The 20,098-nt window shown below is 39.6% G+C and overlaps 2 protein-coding genes across 3 annotated transcripts in view; one reads left to right on the top strand and one right to left on the bottom strand.

The window, feature by feature from the left end:
• Positions 1-347: 347 nt before the first annotated feature.
• Positions 348-20,098, bottom strand: part of LOC137776169 (uncharacterized) — a 35,150-nt gene continuing 15,399 nt past the window's right edge. Inside the window, exons 3-5 of the mRNA XM_068562419.1 lie at positions 11,551-11,593; positions 1,131-1,351; positions 348-1,015 (exon numbers count right to left, since the gene is read on the bottom strand). Of these exons, the coding sequence (XP_068418520.1) occupies positions 348-1,015; positions 1,131-1,351; positions 11,551-11,593 (932 nt within the window). The remainder of the gene's footprint in view (positions 1,016-1,130; positions 1,352-11,550; positions 11,594-20,098) is intronic.
• TAOK3 (TAO kinase 3) overlaps positions 457-20,098 on the top strand; it is a 179,483-nt gene continuing 159,841 nt past the window's right edge. For both annotated transcript variants that reach the window (XM_068562825.1, XM_068562826.1), the window contains exon 1: positions 457-722. The gene's annotated coding sequence lies outside the window, so the exon portion shown is untranslated. The remainder of the gene's footprint in view (positions 723-20,098) is intronic.

Genomic DNA, 20,098 nt, shown 5'->3' on the forward strand with positions numbered 1-20,098 from the left:
GGGAATGGGGGCCTCAAAGGCTCTAACATGGTGGTCCCAGGGAGTCCCAGGGGGCCTTGGTCTCTGGGAGTCTCCCAAGAAAAGTAAAGGCTCAGTGAGGAGTGCCATGAACTTTGACCCCAACTCAGCACAAACAAGGCGAACCGCACCCGAGGCGGGCCAGTGGGTAACTGAAGTTGCAAGGTCTTCCGCATCTGAGGAAACCCCGCCCCGTCCCGCACCGCCCACCTTCAACTTCGCCAATCCTCGGGCGCCATCGACAGCTCGGCTTCCCAGGCACCTCCAATCAAGTACCTATATCCGGCCCCAGGTCTGCGCCCCGCGATCAGGGAAGGTCAGTAGAGAGCCTATCGGAGCCTGGCTGGGGGCGTGGTCGGGGCCAGGGGGCGGGCGGGCTGGGACGGCTGGGCGGAGCGCGCTCGGCGCAGTCGGGTGCGATTGGCCACCCCTGGCAGGAGCCGCACCTCGGACAGCAGCAGCGGCGGCCGCGGGAGGGTCTGTGTGGCTCCCGGTGGTGGCGGCGGCTGTGGGGACCTGTGTGAGAGAGTGGGACCCGACGCGGAGACCGCGGGCGGAGGTTCCGCGCGGCCGGACCCGACACTCAACGACTGGACCCGGGGATCCACCGGGGAACAAGCGGCAGAAGAGCGACTCGGTAACAAGTGTGGGAGAGGAAGCGGCGGCGGCGACGCCGGGCCCGGGGTGGTGACAGCAGGTCTGAGGTGAGAGCACCGGGGCGCGGGGAGGTGACAGAGTGAGTCGGGGCGGGGGGACCCAGGGCGGGGTGGGGTCGGCGAGGACCCGAGTGAAGGGAATTCCGGGAGTGGGTTTGACAGTCTGGACTGTGGAGAGGAGACCCCCAGAGGGGCCGGCCCCGCGGGTCTGAGAGGGGGACTCCGAGAGGACTTGGGACAGAGCGGGTGTGAAGGGAGGGGACCCCCAGAAGGGCTGGAACAGTGGGTCTGAGGGGGCACCCCCAGAGGAGCCAGAACAGTGGTTCTCAAGGGAGGGGACCCTGAAATGGGCAAGGACAGCGGCTCTCAGCGGCAAGGGGACCCCGAGAGGGCTTGGGACAGCAGGTGTGTTAGGGGACCCCTAGGGGGGCTGGTACAGCGACTGTCACGGGGGACCCGCGGGGGCTGGAGACCCGGGTCTGAGGGGGGACCCGGGGGGCGTGCGGTGGAGGCGCGGCCCCACCCCGCGTGGGTGAGGAGAGGGGGCCTGGGTCCGGGTCGCGGCGCCGGGCGAGTCGGGACAGCCGGCCGCCGCTCCCCGGGTGCACTCAGCCGAGCTTCCTAAGGGCGGAGTGGGAGACGGGGGACCGCCTGAGCCCCCGTGATTCTGGGTGACTCTAAGGAAAGGGGATTATGTAATGAGACATCTTCTAGGAGAACGCGCAGGCTGGAGGGTCTGGCCGAAGCGCGGGGATCTTGGAAAGGGCAGTAGCGAGGGGCTGGGGACCTCTACTCACTGGCCCCCTGGCTTCCCGTTTGTTTCTCCGAGTTGGGCTTGGATGCCTTGAAAGTGAGGGGCTTCCAGACCTCGATAGCTTCATCAGGATGTAAAAAGTTGGAGAGGGCTTCTTTAACTCACCCCAAACCAAGTGGAAAGGGAAAGGGACCCTTTTGGAGATGCAAGTTTTGGATTAATTAGGCTGTTTATTTTGATAGACCCTGTCTTTTTCACTTCGGCTCAGCAGGGAGCTCAGAAACTTTTTCAGGTTCGGCAGCACGTCCGTATCAGTGTTTACAATGCAGACTCAAAGGAACTATATACTAAGTTGGACTGTTTATCTTTGATGTGTTGGAAAGATAGTTGGAAGATCAAACTAAATTTTGAAAAGAGGTTTTGGAGTCGCCAAACTAACAGCACTTTCCGATTAGATTTCTAATTCTAAAAGCTACCAGGACTGAGTTTTAGACATAATTCCAGGACAAGCTCAGGAGAGAGATAAACCTATTTAAACTGGACACTGTACGCGCTGGTGGGAGGCAAGTGTGTGTCTATTAAAATGCTGAAACAAATAGTGGAAAGCGATAGGGGGTGGGAATTGGGGGGCAGCCTCCTACTTTAACGGATATGAAAATTAAACTAATGACCAGGCTAGTTGTTTGGAGTACTTAGGATATGTTAATACCGCCCCGACTACCTCTCGAATGTTCTCTTGAATGCACACGCTTTGTTATGGTTGCACCCAGCAGTTTTGCATTTGAATTTTTTAACCTCTTTTTCTCTGTGTGTTGCTTCTCCTCACCCCGTATCTTTGCGACGAGTTTCTTTTTCATTGAAGCAGACTTAGAAAATGATGGTTTGGGGGAAATACTAGGGAATGTAGTTACTGTGTCATTTTGCAGTTATGTAGATATCTTCTTTGTTGCAGGTTTAGAATAATGTCTTATTGGAAGCCTTTGCCCATGTTCAGTAATGGGCAACTAAGAGGAAGAAAGGAATGCTGTACTGTTTCCCAAAGACATAGTGTAGAAGGCTTACAGAGAACTGCCTATTTAAATCCAAGACAAAAATTACTGAAGACATCTTACATCAGGGTGATAATAAGTAGAGGGAATGTGTCACTTGAGGATTCTTATTTGATATTACCTGATGCAGAACAGTTTTTATATGGTTTCAGAGAGCGTGGAGCTTGGTGTGGTTATTAAAATTCCACCAACTAGCCGTCCTCCCCTAAGAAACAGAAGTTATGGAGGTGAGGGGAACAACAGTAAATACACAAATACAAATTTAAAATATGAGACACTATATTTAAGATGTATTAAGTGTAACTTTTTTTACATTAAATTTATTTTTCCAGAACCCTAGGTAGAATTCAAGTAAAAGTAAGGTCAGTTAACTCAAGAGGGTTATTTACAAGGGGCATGTATTCATTATGTAGGGCATGTAACATAGGAAATAGTCTTTGGAAGGATTGGGAATCTCAGTAACAATAATTCTGCAAAGTAATAGAAATGTTTAAATGTTTGAGCAGATAAGCTCTTCCTTCATGCTTGTTAGCTCATTTCTGTCTGGTGCAAATGAAAAGTGTCATTGTAATAGAGTTTTTAGCGATAGGAAGGGTCTATAGTAACTATTCCCAGGGACAGGGGGTAGGGTGGGGGGGGGGGTAGGTTAGGAGGGTAGGAACTCTGTGGGAATTTATTTTCATTTGTTTCACAAAATAAAACTACATTTTGAGAAGCTATTAATATGTAAATTAGTTACACCTATGCTCATTTTAACTCTTTCTTTTCAATTGAAAAATATAATCAAAAGAAGAGGTTAAGAAGGAGCCTTACACTTCCATATGAATGGTTATAGCCACCAGAGAATGCAAGTTCTTTTTGGTGCAGAGTTCTTAAACTATCCTTAGTCTTAGTTTAGCAGGATGCAAGTAGTGCCCAGTAAATACAATAACCCACTTTATACTTTCTTTACCACTTGAGTCATATACAGTCAAACCATTGTAATCTCAGAGTCTACCTTGATATCTAATTTGGTTTAATGTTTAAGCCAACCTGAATAAAAGTTCTCATTGCTTGTCAGTGTTCATACTTGTTGGTTTCAGTGGTATGGGAGAATGAATGAAAAGTAACTATTGGTACTTTTACTTTAGAGTCTATTTATTTAGAGTTTATTTTAGAGCCATTAAAAGCATCTTTCCTTTATAGTCTTTTCTTCCAGTCTTTGTTTCTTCCCTCCCCCGAAAAAGAAAGCACACTGACAGACAGACAGACAGACAGACAGAGGGAAAGCTTCCATCGAAAAGTGCTTTGTGACTGTCCTAAGCAAAGACTTCCTTTCAGTCTTCAGTGAGAGATTCCCATCAATCAGAGAGGATAGTTTTGAATTAGTAATTTTGAGTTATGGGATAATGTACAGTTTAGTTTTGTGATTATTTAATTATAACATCCATTTAATTGGTTACTTTGTCATTTGTGAGGATACATTAAAAGTTTGTTACTATTCTTAAATTCAGAGTGACCTTAGTAAAAAAAAATTAATGTCTAACTAATTATGGATTAGATGTGTTGAATTTATGGGCCAAAACGTGATATAACTCATTTACAAGCTATGGGCAACCAAGTTAAAAACAAGTATTCAGAATATTTATGATAGTAGGAATTAAATTGATAAATTTTATCATTCCAGGTACATGTTGTTAAAGTTACCTAAATACTTTATAAATCAACCTAATGCATTTTTTTCTGCCTGACCTGAGATTTGTTAGAGACATTGGAGTATATTTAAAGTCTTTGTAAATTATTTCTATTTTACAACAGAATGACATAGGGGTCAGTTTTTTGATTTAACACAGATCTGCTCCTAACCATGGTCTATCTCACAAATACACATTTATCACCCCCAGAGTGAGTGAGAAAAGGAACATGCCTTGGAGTAAACATTTTACAGCTAGCAAAACCTACTCCCATGTGGCCCATGTGGCTTTAGCTCCTAACCCTGGGAATTGACATGCTGGTGTCTAGTGTTTGGGGCCCTTTCACCTCACCCCTGGCCTCAGTGAAAATAATGGATAGCAAAATCAACCCCATATTTGTTATGCTTATTATTTTAGTCAATTATCAAAGTACTCATTGGAAGACTTCAATTTTACTTCCTTCCACTATTTTTGATGGGCAACGGGATAACCTTTTATTTCCAAATCAAACTAGGACTCTGTGCAGTATTTATTTTTATATGTGTCACTTTCTGTCTAATGACACTGGCTTTGGTCCATAGCAATCAAGGCTTATGACAATTCAAATACATTTTATTTACCCATTACAATAGATGGCACTAATCAAGGAAGAATGCTCTCTTAAATAAACTAATAACCTCATTAGTCTTGGGAGTAGGCACACAAAACAGAATTGGAGTTCATGGCCAATTTTCCATTCTATTGTGAACATTAGCCTTTACTTCTTGAAGGCTTTGTGTGTATATACACAAATATTTCCCAAAACCACATAAATATAGTTTTTAGCTGATCTAGGTCAAGACTTAATAGCAGAGATACAAAATTACATTATGCTTCATGTACCTCTATGCGTCCCTTGTCTCTTGTGCAAATTTCTCTTCTGTCATTGTATACCAGTTCCTTGTTTATGTGTGTTTGTCTTTCACAAATTTGTGAGCATGTTGAGGTTAGAGATGGTCTTGTTCATCTTTGCATCCCCACGCCAAGTATAGTACCAGGCACAGAGTGTGAAGGATGCTCACTAAATGTCAACTGGGTGAGTGAATGAATTAATAATCACCAAATTAGTAGATTATATTTATGTTCACATTTAGTTTCTTTATTTTTAGAATTTTATTTATTTATTTATTTTTTATACAGCAGGTTCTTATTAGTCATCAGTTTTATACACATCAGTGTATACATGTCAATCCCAATCTCCCAATTCATCACACCACCACCCCCAACCCCCCACCGCTTTCCCCCCTTGGTGTCCATACGTTCGTTCTCTACATCTTTGTCTCAATTTCTGCCCTGCACACCGATTAATCTGTACCATTTTTCTAGGTTCCAAATATATGCGTTAACAAACGATATTGTTTTTTCTCTTTCTGGCTTCACTCTGTATGACAGTCTCTAGATCGATCCATGTCTCAACAAATAACCCAATTTTGTTCCCTTTTATGGCTGAGTAATATTCCATTGTATATATGTACCACAGCTTCTTGATCCATTCGTTTGTTGATGGGCATTTAGGTTGCTTCCATGACCTAGCTATTGTAAATAGTGCTGCAACGAACATTGCGGTGCATGTGTCTTTTTGAATTATGGTTTTCTCTGGGTATATGCCCAGTAGTGGGATTGCTGGATCATATGGTAATTCTATTTTTAGTTTTTTAAGGAACCTCCATACTGTTTTCCATAGTGGCTGTATCAATTTACATTCCCACCAACAGTGTAAGAGGGTTCCCTTTTCTCCACACCCTCTCCAGTATTTGTTGTTTGTAGATTTTCTGATGATGCCCATTCTAACTGGTGTGAAGTGATACCTCATTGTAGTTTTGATTTGCATTTCTCTAATAATTAGTGATGTTGAGCAGCTTTTCATATGCTTCTTGGCCATCTATATGTCTTCTTTGCAGAAATGTCTATTTAGTTCTTCTGCCCATTGTTGGATTGGGTTGTTTGTTTTTTTAATATTGAGCTGCATGAGCTGTTTATATATTTTGGAGATTAATCCTTTGTCCATTGATTTGTTTGCAAATATCTTCTCCCATTCTGAGGGTTGTCTTTTTGTCTTGTTTATGGTTTCCTTTGCTGTGCAAAAGCTTTGAAGTTTCATTAGGTCCCATTTGTTTATTTTTGTTTTTATTTCCATTACTCTAGGAGGTGGATCAAAAAAGATCTTGCTGTGATTGATGTCAAAGAGTGTTCTTCCTATGTTTTCCTCTAAGAGTTTTATAGTGTCCAGTCTTACATTTAGGTCTCTAATCCATTTTGAGTTTATTTTTGTGTATGGTGTTAGGGAGTGTTCTAATTTCATTCTTTTACATGTAGCTGTCCTGTTTTCCCAGCACCACTTATTGAAGAGACTGTCTTTTCTCCATTATGTATCCTTGCCTCCTTTGTCATAGATTAGCTGACCGTAGGTATGTGGGTTTATCTCTGGGCTTTCTATCCTGTTCCATTGATCTATATTTCTGTTTTTGTGCCAGTACCATATTATCTTGATTACTGTAGCTTTGTAGTATAGTCTGAAGTCAGGGAGTCTGATTCCTCCAGCTCCGCTTTTTTCCCTCAAGACTGCTTTGGCTATTCGGGGCCTTTTGTGTCTCCATACAAATTTTAAGATTTTTTGTTCTAGTTCTGTAAAAAATGCCATTGGTAATTTGATAGGGATTGCATTGAATCTGTAGATTGCTTTGGGTAGTATAGTCATTTCCACAATATTGATTCTTCCAATCCAAGAACATGGTATATCTCTCCATCTGTTGGTATCATCTTGAATTTCTTTCATCAGTGTCTTATGGTTTTCTGCATACAGGTTTTTTGTCTCCCTAGGTAGGTTTATTCCTAGGTATTTTATTCTTTTTTGTTGCAATGGTAAATGGGAGTGTTTCCTTAATTTCTCTTTCAGATTTTTCATCATTAGTATATAGGAATGCAAGAGATTTCTGTGCATTAACTTTGTATCCTGCAGCTTTACGACATTCATTGATTAACTCTAGAAGTTTTCTGGTGCCATCTTTAGGATTCTCTATATATAGTATCATGTCATCTGCAAACAGTGACAGCTTTACTTCTTCTTTTCCAATTTGTATTCCTTTTATTTCTTTTTCTTCTCTGATTGCCGTGGCTAGGACTTCCAAAACTATGTTGAATAATAGTAGTGAGAGTGGACATCCTTATCTCGTTCCTGATCTTAGAGGAAATGCTTTCAGTTTTTCACCATTGAGAATGATGTTTGCTGTGGGTTTGTCATATATGGCCTTTATTATGTTGAGGTAGGTTCCCTCTATGCCCACTTTCTGGAGAGTTTTCATCATAAATGGGTGTTGAATTTTGTCAAAAGCTTTTTCTGTACTATTGAGATGATCATATGGATTTTCTTCTTCAGTTTGTTAATAGGGTGTATCACATTGTTTGATTTGCGTATATTGAAGAATCCTTGCATCCCGGGGATAAATCCCACTCGATCGTGGTGTATGATCCTTTTAATGTGTTGTTGGATTCTGTTTGCTAGTATTTTGTTGAGGATTTTTGCATCTATATTCATCAGTGATATTGGTCTGTAATTTTCTTTTTTTGTAGTATCTTTGTCTGGTTTTGGTATCAGGGTGATGGTGGCCTCATAGAATGAGTTTGGGAGTGTTCCTTCCTCTGCAATTTTTTGGAAGAGTTTGGGAAGGATGGGTGTTAGCTCTTCTCTAAATGTTCGATAGAATTCACCTGTGAAGCCATCTGGTCCTGGACTTTTGTTTGTTGGAAGATTTTTAATCACAGTTTCAATTTCATTACTTGTGATTGGTCTGTTCATTTTTTCTATTTCTTCTTGGTTCAGTCTTGGAAGGTTATACTTTTCTAAGAGTTTGTCCATTTCTTCCAGGTTGTCCATTTTATTGGCATTGTGTTGCTTGTAGTAGTCTCTTAGGATGCTTTGTATTTCTGCAGTGTCTGTTGTAACTTCTCCTTTTTCATTTCTAATTTTATTGACTTGAGTCCTCTCCCTCTTTTTCTTGATGAGTCTGGCTAATGGTTTATCAATTTTGTTTATCTTCTCAAAGAACCAGCTTTTAGTTTTATTGATCTTTGCTATTGTTTTCTTTGTTTCCATTTCATTTATTTTTGCTCTGATCTTTGTGATTTCTTTCCTTCTGCTAACTTTGGGTTTTGTTTGTTCTTCTTTCTCTAGTTCCTTTAGGTGTAAGGTTAGATTGTTTATTTGAGATTTTTCTTGTTTCTTGAGGTAGGCTTGTATAGCTATAAACTTCCCTCTTAGAACTGGTTTTGCTGTATCCCATAGGTTTTGGATTGTCGTGTTTTCATTGTCATTTGTCTCTAGGTATTTTTTGATTTCCTCTTTGATTTCTTCAGTGATCTCTTGGTTATTTAGTAACGTATTGTTTAGCCTCCATGTGTTTGTGTTTTTTACGTTTTTTTCCCTGTAATTGATTTCTAATCTCATAGCGTTGTGGTCAGAAAAGATGCCTGATATAATTTCAGTTTTCTTAAATTTACTGAGGCTTGATTTGTGACCCAAGATGTGATCTATCCTGGAGAATGTTCCGTGTGCACTTGAGAAGAAAGTGTAATCTGCTGTTTTCGGATGGAATGTCCTATAAATATCAATTAAATTTGTCTGGTCTATTGTGTCATTTAAAGCTTCTGTTTCCTTATTTATTTTCATGTTGGATGATCTGTCCACTGGTGTAAGTGAGGTGTTAAAGTCTCCCACTATTATTGTGTTATTGTCAATTTCCTCTTTTATAGCTGTTAGCAGTTGCCTTATGTATTGAGTTGCTCCTATGTTGGGTGCATATGTATTTATAATTGTTATATCTTCTTCTTGGATTGATCCCTTGATCATTATGTAGTGTCCTTCCTTGTCTCTTGTAACATTCTTTATTTTAAAGTCTATTTTATCTGATATGAGTATTGTTACTCCAGCTTTCTTTTTTTTTTTTTATCATCTTTATTGGAGTATAATTGCTTTACAATGGTGTGTTAGTTTCTACTTTATAATAAAGTGAATCAGTTATACATATACATATGATACATATGTTCCCATATCTCTTCCCTCTTGCATCTCCCTCCCTCTCCAGCTTTCTTTTGATTTCCATTTGCATGGAATATCTTTTTCCATCCCCTCACTTTCAGTCTGTATGTGTCCCTAGGTCTGAAATGGGTCTCTTGTAGACAGCATATATCTGGGTCTTGTTTTTGTATCCATTCAGCAAGCCTGTGTCTTTTGGTTGGAGCATTTAATCCATTCACATTTAAGGTAATTATCGATATGTATGTTCCTATGACCATTTTCTTAATTGTTTTGGGTTTGTTTTTGTAGGTCCTTTTCTTCTCTTGTGTTTCCTACTTAGAGAAGTTCCTTTAGCATTTGTTGTAGAGCTGGTTTGGTGGTGCTGATTGCTTGTCTGTAAAGCTTTTGATTTCTCCATCTAATCTGAATGAGATCCTTGCCCGGTAGTGTAATCTTGGTTGTAGGTTCTTCTCTTTCATCACTTTAAGTATATCATGCCACTCCCTTCTGGCTTGTAGAGTTTCTGCTGAGAAATCAGCTGTTAACCTTATGGGAGTTCCCTTGCATGTTATTTGTCATTTTTTCCTTGCTGCTTTCAATAATTTTTCTTTGTCTTTAACTTTTGCCAATTTTATTATTATGTGTCTTGACGTGTTTCTCCTTGGGTTTATCCTTTATGGGACTCTCTGAGCTTCCTGGACTTGGGTTGCTATTTCCTTTCCCATGTTAGGGAAGTTTTCGACTATAATCTCTTCAAATATTTTCTCGGGTCCTTTCTCTCTCTCTTCTCCTTCTGGGATCCCTATAATGCGAATGTTGTTGCGTTTAATGTTGTCCCAGAGGTCTCTTAGGCTGTCTTCATTTCTTTTCATTCTTTTTTCTTTATTCTGTTCCGCAGCAGTGAATTCCACCATTCTGTCTTCCAAGTCACTTATCCGTTCTTCTGTCTCAGTTATCCTGCTATTGATTCCTTCTAGTGTAGTTTTCATTTCAGTTATTGTATTGTTCATCTCTTTTTCTTTGTTCTTTAATTTTTCTAGGTCTTTGTTAAACATTTCTTGCATCTTCTCGATCTTTGCCTCCATTCTTTTTCCGAGGTCCTGGATCATCTTCTCTATCATTATTCTGAATTCTTTTTCTGGAAGGTTGCCTATCTCCACTTCATTTAGTTGTTTTTCTGGGGTTTTATCTTGTTCCTTCGTCTGGTACATAGCCTTCTGCCTTTTCATCTTGTCTGTCTTTCTGTGGATGTGGTTTTTGTTCCACAGGCTGCAGGATTGTAGTTTTCTTGCTTCTGCTGTCTGCCCTCTGGTAGATGAGGCTATCTAAGAGGCTTGTGCAAGTTTCCTAATGGGAGGGACTGGTGGTGGGTAGAGCTGGATGTTGCTTTGGTGGGCAGAGCTCAGTAAAACTTTAATCCACTTGACTGCTGATGGCTGGGGCTGGGTTCCCTCCCTGCTGGTTGTTTGGCCTGAGGCAACCCAACACTGGAGCCTACGCGGGGTCTTTGGTGGTGCTAATGGAGGATTCTTGGAGGGCTCATGCCAAGGAGTACTTCCGAGAACTTCTGCTGCCAGTGTCCTTGTCCTCAGGGTGAGCCACAGCCACCCCCCACCTCTGCAGGAGACCCTCCAACACTAGCAGGTAGGTCTGGTTCAGTCTCCCATGGGATCACTGCTCCTTCCCTGGGTCCCGATGTGCACACTACTTTGTGTGTGCCCTCCAAGAGTCGAGTCTCTGTTTCCCCCAGTCCTGTCAGAGTCCTGCAATCAAATCCCACTAGCCTTCAAAGTCTGATTCTCTAGGAATTCCTCCTCCCGTTGCCGGACCCCCAGGTTGGGAAGCCTGACGTGGGGCTCAGAACCTTCACTCCAGTGGGTGGGCTTCTGTGGTATAAATGTTCTCCAGTTTGTGAGTCACCCACCCAGCACTTATGGGATTTGATTTTATTGTGATTGCACCCCTCCTACCGTCTCATTGTGGCTTCTCCTTTGTCTTTGGATGTGGGGTATCTTTTTTGGTGAGTTCAAGTGTCTTCCTGTCGATGATTGTTCAGCAGTTAGTTGTGATTCTGGTGTTCTCGCAAGAGGGAGTGAGAGCACGTCCTTCTACTCCGCCATCTTGGTTCAAGCTCTCCACACTTAGTTTCTTATCCTCACTGAGGGCTTTTAGTACATCAGAAGGGTGTTAAAAGAGTGATTCTGTTGGAACACAAGAACAAATGTTAGCATTATTTATCTGCCATGTACGAAACAGCATGATACTGTGCATTGGAAAGAGAAAGGGCCTCAGACTCAGAGAGACCTAGGCACCTATTCTGGCTTTGTCACTATGCCAGCTGGCTTACCTTGTTAAGTTACTTAAGTCTTTAAAGCTCTCAATTCTCTCATCTATAAAATAAGAATACAGAACTCACAAGATTCTTATAAGGAATAAATGAAGCAATTTATGTAAAGCACCAAACGCAGGGATAAATGCATAGGAAGTGTTTAATAAGTGGTAGCTGCTTATTATTTTAATCACTTTAAACAATTTTTTAGTGCTGTTTTTTGCTCTACCCTCAGTATCTAATCACTTGCTGAATCCTACAGCTCCTGGCTCCAAAAAGAATAATTAAGAGATTCATACATAGGGAAACTGAGACTCAGTTAGGGTGAGTGACTTCCCAAGGCCATACAGACAGTGACAAACTTGACCACTGTGGCCTAGATCTGTTTTTTCAACTGAAGACACTTTTTATTTTATACCTCTTAAAGGTCCAAGAAAGAGCTAATGAGAGCCCTAATAATGGGCTAGGGAAGGACTGTGACAATTTTCCAGCCTTCTTCTCTTTTTCATCCTTCCTATATACACTGTTGCTCTCTTATTTTGCCCTAAAGTACAGCTCTGATTTTGTTACTCCTATGTTCAAAACCTTTAATACCCCTTGGCCTACTAAATTCAGTACAGATTTATCAACCTGTTTTGTGGCTTTGGGATTCCTATAGCCCCATAATCCATCTATACCTGTATCTATATATCTGTATCTATCTCCTGTGCCCCGGCCAGAACAGCCTGCTTACAGCCAACCACTTACTGATTTGCCACCTTCAGGCGTTTGTTCCTGCCATTTCTTTTCCCTAGAATGCCTTTTCTGTTCCTCATATTTCAGACCTTTTTTTTTTTTTGGCTGTGCTGCGTGGCTCGCATGATCTTAGTTCCCTAACCAGGGATGGAACCCAGGCCCCGGCAGTGAGAGCGCCAAGTCCTAACCACTGGACTGCCAGGGAATTCCCCAGACCTACTTTTAATGCCATCTTTCCTGGGCCCTTCTCTGATTATCTTTCTTGCTACTCTCTCCTTTAAATTCCCTAAGTACTTTGTACATTTTCTTATTACACTAATATTCTCTGTGATAATACATTATAGGGTTTGTATTTGTCTGATTCTTCCTAAATGTCCATCTTCTTGATTTTAAAAGGACGGTGTCTTACACACCTAACCAAGCGTCTTGTAACTAGTATGTGTTCAATAAATATTTGTCGAATCGCGTTAAATTTAAACACTTGTTTTAGGTTCAAAAATAATGTTTAAATATAATTATTGCTACCAGTGAAGATAACGGATAATTCCTAAGTGAAGAACTTACTTCTGATCCTGACAGTTGGTAAATTGATGCCACTGGTAGCAAGTAGTTGGAAACTTGTATGTCCACATTCAGCATGATAATATTCCCCGAAGTGACCTTTGACTCTGAGTGTTGGAGACTTGTTGTTTTGTTTCCTTAAGTGATGTTTTTATCTGTAAGGAATGGGTTCCAACTTCAGGTCTTTGGAAGTCTGTTTTCCTTCCTCTAGGTATTAGGAACAAATGAAATAAGATTTTCTGTCATTTGCAACAGAACATGGTGTTCAGTTGAGTCAGAGATGGAGGCTAGGAGAGCTCTATTACCCTGGTCTTCCAAAGGGCAGTTCCTTACTTTGTGATACAAGCAACTTGCAACTGTGAACAAATAAGCTCATTGTTATCCTTATCTTTCATATTGTATTCTTCGCCATATTGGGGAGAGGACACCATTCTGACACACCGGATATTTTATTTATATCTACGTTTGTCTTATATCCCTACACTAGAATTTAGACTCCATGAAAGCAGAGATTTTTTTTATTCATTGCTGTCTCCCCAACTCATAAAACAGTGCCTACCTAGCATGTAGTAGTTGCTCAATAAAGATTTATTGATGGACTAAATAGAGGAATTTGGCTCTGGGAATTCCTCCAATTTGTTGGCTAAAAAGAAGGTTTCGTTATTTGAAACATAGGAAGTAAAATCCTAAGGAAGTAAAGTATGTCTGGGAAGAGTAGAGGTTATCTGTATATTTTATTCTCTGGGCTTTACATTTTTTTTTTGAGCAGCCTTGAATTTAGTGTATTTTTGTTTTATTGAATACAAGTAAAAGCCATTCCTACCATGACATCATACATCCAAGATGACCGTGTCCCAGTCTGGCTACAGTCTAAGAAAGCTATGTTCATTGTAATAAAATCTAATGGAAGCTGCTAAAATGGCCCTTAGGCAGTAAAGGCTTGTAAGACCAAAATTATAACAAAATTCAGTACAGGGGCATTATCCCATTAAAAGCACTTCACTTGTTTTTCTTATATGCTGATATTAACCCTGAAAATTGGTCAAATCAAGCTCCTGATGTTAATTTGAGGTTATCAGTTTTCTGCATGTATAAGTAATTGGGTTTGAAATGTGTTCTAAGCTTGAATTGAAAGAACTTAGTCATTGGTGACTCACGGTGAGAAGTTTTTCCTTTTCCCTGCTGGAACATATGCCACTGCCTCCAACCTGGCCTTTTGCAAACATTGAAAACATAAAGAATTCTGTTTTTATGTACTAGGTTCTGGAAAAATTGTTTTAACTTTAAGGTGGCATGGCCTTAATTACAGTGCTTTTTAGTAATAAACACTACAATCGACCTTCCAAATTTCCATACAAATTTCTTTAGTCCCTGCGTTTATGGAAGTTTTCTCATTACATATGAAATAGTCAAAAGTCTACTACATGGTGTATGAATGACCATAGGGACTTTGTTTTGTTCATTACTATGTTCCTAGAGCTTATAACAGAGCTCTGCACAGAGAAAGCAATTAATACATATTTGTTGAGTGAAGTCACATACCTTCCTAATAACAATGCATCTTAGAAAAATCATGAAAGTATTGAAATAAATTTTCTCCAGCCCTTTTGAATTGGGTAATTACCAATTCACAATCAACCTAGTTTGGGAGGCTCTTGGTGTTAGCCCAAGGTAGTTCTGCCGTAATAGCTCTCAGCATTGATTGTGCCAACCTGAAATCTCCTTCAGTGGTTCAGTTACCAAAGGAAGGGTGAATCGGCAACACCCATAGGCAGTTGCACCTGTGGGAACCGATGGGCGTCGTAACAGGAAATACTTCAGCTTGCAATACCGATAGTAATGAACAGCGCCCAGGTCCCGCTGTTTTTATCTGCAGTTCCTTTTTTTAGGATTGTACAAGGTTTTCTTGGAGTTGTTTTTTTTTTTTTAATATAAGTTTAGAAGAGAATTAACTTTAAATGAAAATTAAAATGTGAAAGGTTACTGGCATTTTCTTCATTATCAAGGAATTGGTAAGGTGTCCTACTTTAAGTAAGTTATTTCTTTACCTTCTATTGTTGTGTCCCCTGAAACCTCACTCTGGCACACAGGAAAGGGGGAGATGCAGGGTACGTAAATGTGCAATAACTAAAACTTAAGCTGATATTATCCATAATAACAACCAGTTCTGATATTTACATGATACCAAACGGTAGGCATTGATAGAATTTCGTAAATTTAACTGTAAGATTTGTTTAGCTTGAGCCAGTTTTCCTCTGTTGTAGGGACTGGAGGACAAGAATCAGGAAGAATTTTTAGAAAGTTCTTTACAAAATGTCGAAATGTAAAGCTGTATAAAATGCTGTTGACGTTAACTGTCTGACAAGGAAGTATTCTCTGTAAGCCTCATTTATAAAACTGTGTCTGTAATAACTTCCTTTCTCAGGATGAAGGTGCTGATAGCATGGTCTTGTTCTTATGACTTAAGTGTAGTTCAGTTTTATCTTTCCTAAGTGAATAAGAGGCAGCCTTTTAAAGAAAGCCATCTCCGGGGCAATCTTAACTGATTGCTGTAGCTAAATAAAGAATTTTTAAAGTCTTTAGTGTGTTGGATTGGGAATGTAGGACAGGCATTTGAGAAGATCTACTGAGAGTAAGCTTGGTGTTTTGTTTTACATTTAATGTTTTATTATAAATATGGTTTCTGTCTAAACATAGCTAATAAACTCTGTTGAGTTTCATGTGAATGTTTATGGCCTTAGCTCAAAGTCCAGCTGAGAGTAATCAACCTCAACAGTCACTGGATTCATATGCTCTATTTATTTTAATTTGTAGTTTGATATTCTACAAATAAATATTAGTGGGAATTTTTTTTCAAAGTGTTTGATTTTTCCTTACTCCTAGGTAAGTAAGGTAAATACAGAGCCTCAAATAAAACATCAAAATCTTGTCAGAAGAGTCTTTTAAACAAAAATTTTAAATATATTTTAGGACATCTTTATTAAATGGGTGCAGTTTATGGTAATGAATGATATTATTACTATAAGACAGTATTTCAAAATTAAGCTACTCAAAATGGCACACTATTCATCCTGGAGATCTTAAAAAATAACAAGGCCACTTCCTATTTTTCTTCTTTTACAGAAAAGGATAAAAGGAAAGCAGAACAGTTTTTTTTTGTTGCTTTTTTGTTTGTTTTTAATGTAATACCACATTTAGAGACAGAAAAGTCAGAAGATTTGATCACATTTACTTTGTTTTGTAATTTTTTTCTTTGTTTAGTATGTAAGGGTAGTTACTTATTAAAGTACAAAAATAAAATATCTTAAAATATCTTAGGCATGAGGTAATAATTTGTGGGACTACTCTAGTCCGTGAAGTGAAATCAGATGAAGTAGGCAAGTAGATAAAATTTTTAATATCATAGTTTGTATGTCAGAAAATTCACGCAAAATATTTTATAAACCAGGAAAGCTATCTTAATAGTTTCTTTCCCAAATTTACTAGGCTCTTGGAACAAGGTTTAAATGAAGTGTGTATAACCCTGACTTCTAAACTCCTAGTATTTTGTATGTTAGATGTGTAAATTAAAGTCTTACAGTTGTACGTAGGATACATTTTCATTCAAGAAGCATTGCAGTGGATATTACTGATTTGGGGGTGCTGTTCTATCTTACATATAAAAAAGGAAATTAAAACCTTCAAATAATCTTTGAAATATGATCATATAGCATGTTTTTTTCCCTTAAGATTTATGAATGTTAAAGACCTAAAAGTACGAATTAGGTAAATTTCAGTATTCATAGATAAGGAGGACTTTTATGATTGAGCATTATATTAGCACTCCAGAAGGATCCCAGTCAGAGTTTGCATGGCGGTGGGGCAGAGGAAGTTGCTGCGGCTTCACAGTAGTGACAGGTTATTGCAGATTGTATGGCTGCCTGCCAAAACACCACTAGTTGAAGGGAAAAGTGGTAGTTACTAATTGCGTGCTATTAATTTGTACATGTTTATTTAACCAGTTATAACTGTTTGCTGGTCTCATACACAGATGACAAGTTTTAAGCTTCTGAATTACTTGGCATGTGCTAAATCTTCTTGAGTTTACCATGGTCATATCCGTTATCTGCAGTCTACAGAGATCCCACTGACTCTTTTGTGAAAGACCATGCGTTAGCAGAAAAAAAGCAAGGGGTGAGGGGAAACAGAACTTGAAACTATAACTGCTTTACTCGCTAGTGAAGAGTGTTGCGGAGTTAAAATGTAAAGTGTCCAGTCATATTTAGACAATTTATATAAAAACTATTAAAAGTAATCATCTCTTGTGAAGGAGCTCGCAGTTCTCAATTGTTCTAGTTCAGCTTGAAATTGAGATTCTTACTGTTGCAACATAAAAGGAAGCTTTGTGGAGGAAATATAACATCTCTGCCCAGATGCATAAGGAGGAAAGTTATTTTTAAGAGTGTTTTCTTATGAATATATGTTATGTACTGAGAAGTATTTTTAAAAAGCTAGTTTCTATTTCAGGGTCATTGGTAGGAGTTATGTAGGTTGCTCAGGTCACTGGAATTCTATCAAGAAAATACTTTTTTTTTTTTTGGCCACACCACACAGCTTGGGGGATCTTAGTTCCCTGACCAGGGATTGAACCCACGGCCTTGGCAGGGAAAGCACGGAGTCCTAACCACTGGACCACCAGGGAATAACCAGAAAACACTTTTTTAAAGCATTCTTATGTCACTAATCAGCCTAATTCATCTTGGCCTGGCTGATCTAAGTAACTTTTTTTAAAAAATGTGAATCAAATTAAGATATTGAGGCCCTGTCAATACCATGAAACAGTCATGTAATATGTGTCCTACTACAAGAGGAGACAGTTCCCTCCCATTTCATAGCAGTGTCCCACTCTCCTTCAGAAATAGAGTGCAGTGTCTTCAGTATAAGGAAAGGTGAGAAACGAGTCAGGGAATCTGTCCATTTGTGTCACTGATGCTTCCTCCCAAACCCTTTTACACAGTGAACAGCATGCCCTGGTTCCTTATCTCTCACTTTTGGTTTCGCTCACATATATTTGGGGTTGGCAGTATAATCTAATGATTCACAAGAGCGTGTCAGATGCACACATCTGCCACTTACTAGCTCACTAGCTTTGTGACCTTGTACAAATCCCTTAACTCCCAAAGCCTCGGTTTCTTCAACTGTAAAATGGGCATAATCATAGTACCTACGTCACAAGATTGCTGTGAGGGTTAAATGAGATTGTGTACGAAAAGCACAAGCTTGGCCACACATGGTAAAGGAAGAGCTCAGTGAGTGATAGTAAATAGGGTTATTTTTGCTATTTTGGGACATTTCAAGTCTTATTCACAGCTCTACTAGCAAATGATCATGAGAAGAGATATAAAACAATGCATGCAATCATGTACAGATAGTAGGGTCAGCATTGCAATAATAGAATTTGAAAGGACCGTGGGAGCATGTGAATGAAATCTATAAATCTTCTTTATGCCATTTCTGTACTTACTACTCATTCTAAGGGGAGAGTGGAAGCGGGGAGGAGATGACTGTAGACTTAAATATTTAGTCAAAAAAATGAGTCTGCTAAATTTAGCATTAGTAACGTTTTTCTCCTTGTTTTTCACTTAAGAGAATTTCTTCCCAATTTGATAGCACAACTCAGGAAAGCAGGGTGGCAAAGTGTTGATTTCTTAATTCATTTTCTCAAGAGTTGGTTTTCTTCTGACTGGATCACTACCAGATGAAGTCAGGATTATGTTTCAAGATTTTAGATCAGCTAAAAATAACAAGTTGGGTTTTTTTGGGGGTGGGTTGGTGTTTTTTTTGGGTTTTTTTTTTGTTTTTTTTTGGCAGAGTGGGACTAGGACCAGACCGTAAAGAATACACACTTGAGTATAAAGAAGAATGTTTTTCTCTTTTCACCATGTTAGTCTCTGGGGGCTCATATCCTGTAATGGGTTAATTAACTTTGTATTGAAAAAAGTATTGAAAAAACAACTAATTTTTACCTAAGTGGATTTTCATGGGGCTGTGTTAGCAAAGCAGTTGTGAAATTTGGGGAGCACCTGCAGTAAATTTACTAAACAAAACAATGAAACTACTTAATAGGGTACTTGAAAAACATTTAGGCCTTGTGAATGTATTGCTAGTGTTTGAAATGTCCAGGTCTTAATCTGTGGTATGACCCCTTTACCTGGTAGCCAGTCCCTGGATTAGTCTATGCCTCTTCCTTGTTTCTGGTACTCCCTAATTTTACAGTCTCAAGGCCCATCACACTGCCATTAAGATACACTCTCTGTGTGCACCTATCCCACTCAGACCCCTATCCCCTCATTCCTGGATTACCACAGTTGCCTTCCATCACTTCTGTCTGTTTTTTCCAACTCTTCCTGATTAACCTTCTTTAAATGCTACTACTTTCAGCACGTCTCTCCCCTTATCGGAAAGATTCATTGGTTCCCTGTTTTCCACCACATTAAATCTAACCCCTTCTGCCGGATTTTTGACGCCCTTTCTAATCTGTCCCACACTTCTTATCCAACTTCATTTCCTATGTTCCTTGGCCCATTCTTTCTGCTCTGTTGAAGTCAGTCTGTCTCTCAAACACTGTACGGATTCAAGTCTGTGCCTCTGGTACTATTTACTTCACTCAAAAAGCCCTCCTCCCTTTTCTCTGCCTATTTAGATTTTACCTTTTCTTCAAAACCCTGTGTGAAGTTTACTTCCTATTTGCAACTTTTCCTATTTCAGCTCTTACTGTTTTGCTGCAAACTCCCAGGTGATTTATTTTTTTAATTGAATTATAGGTGATTTACAATGCTGTGTTAGTTTCAGGTGTACAGCAAAGTGATTCAGTTATACATACATACATATCTCTTTTTTTTTTAGATTTTTTTTCCCTCATAGGTTATTACAAAATATTGAGTATAGTTCCCTGTGCTATATAGTAGGTCCTTGTCGGTTATCTGTTTTATATATAGTAGTGTGTATATGTTAATCCCAAACTCCTAATTTATCCCTCTCTGCCCCCTTTCCCCTTTGGTAACAATAAATTTGTTTTCTACCTCGGTGGGCCTATTTCTGCTTTGTATGTAAGTTCATTTGTATCGTTTTTTTTGTTTTTTTTTTTAGGTTCCACATATAAGTGATATCATATTATATTTGTCTTTCCCAGGTGATTTTTTTTTTTGACTGCATTGGGTCTTCTTTGCTGCACGAGGGCTTTCTTCTAGTTGCGGTGAGCGGGGACTGCCCTTCTTTGAGGTGCGTGCGC

This window comes from Eschrichtius robustus, chromosome 14, assembly GCF_028021215.1.
Source record: "Eschrichtius robustus isolate mEscRob2 chromosome 14, mEscRob2.pri, whole genome shotgun sequence".
Taxonomy (NCBI): domain Eukaryota; kingdom Metazoa; phylum Chordata; class Mammalia; order Artiodactyla; family Eschrichtiidae; genus Eschrichtius; species Eschrichtius robustus.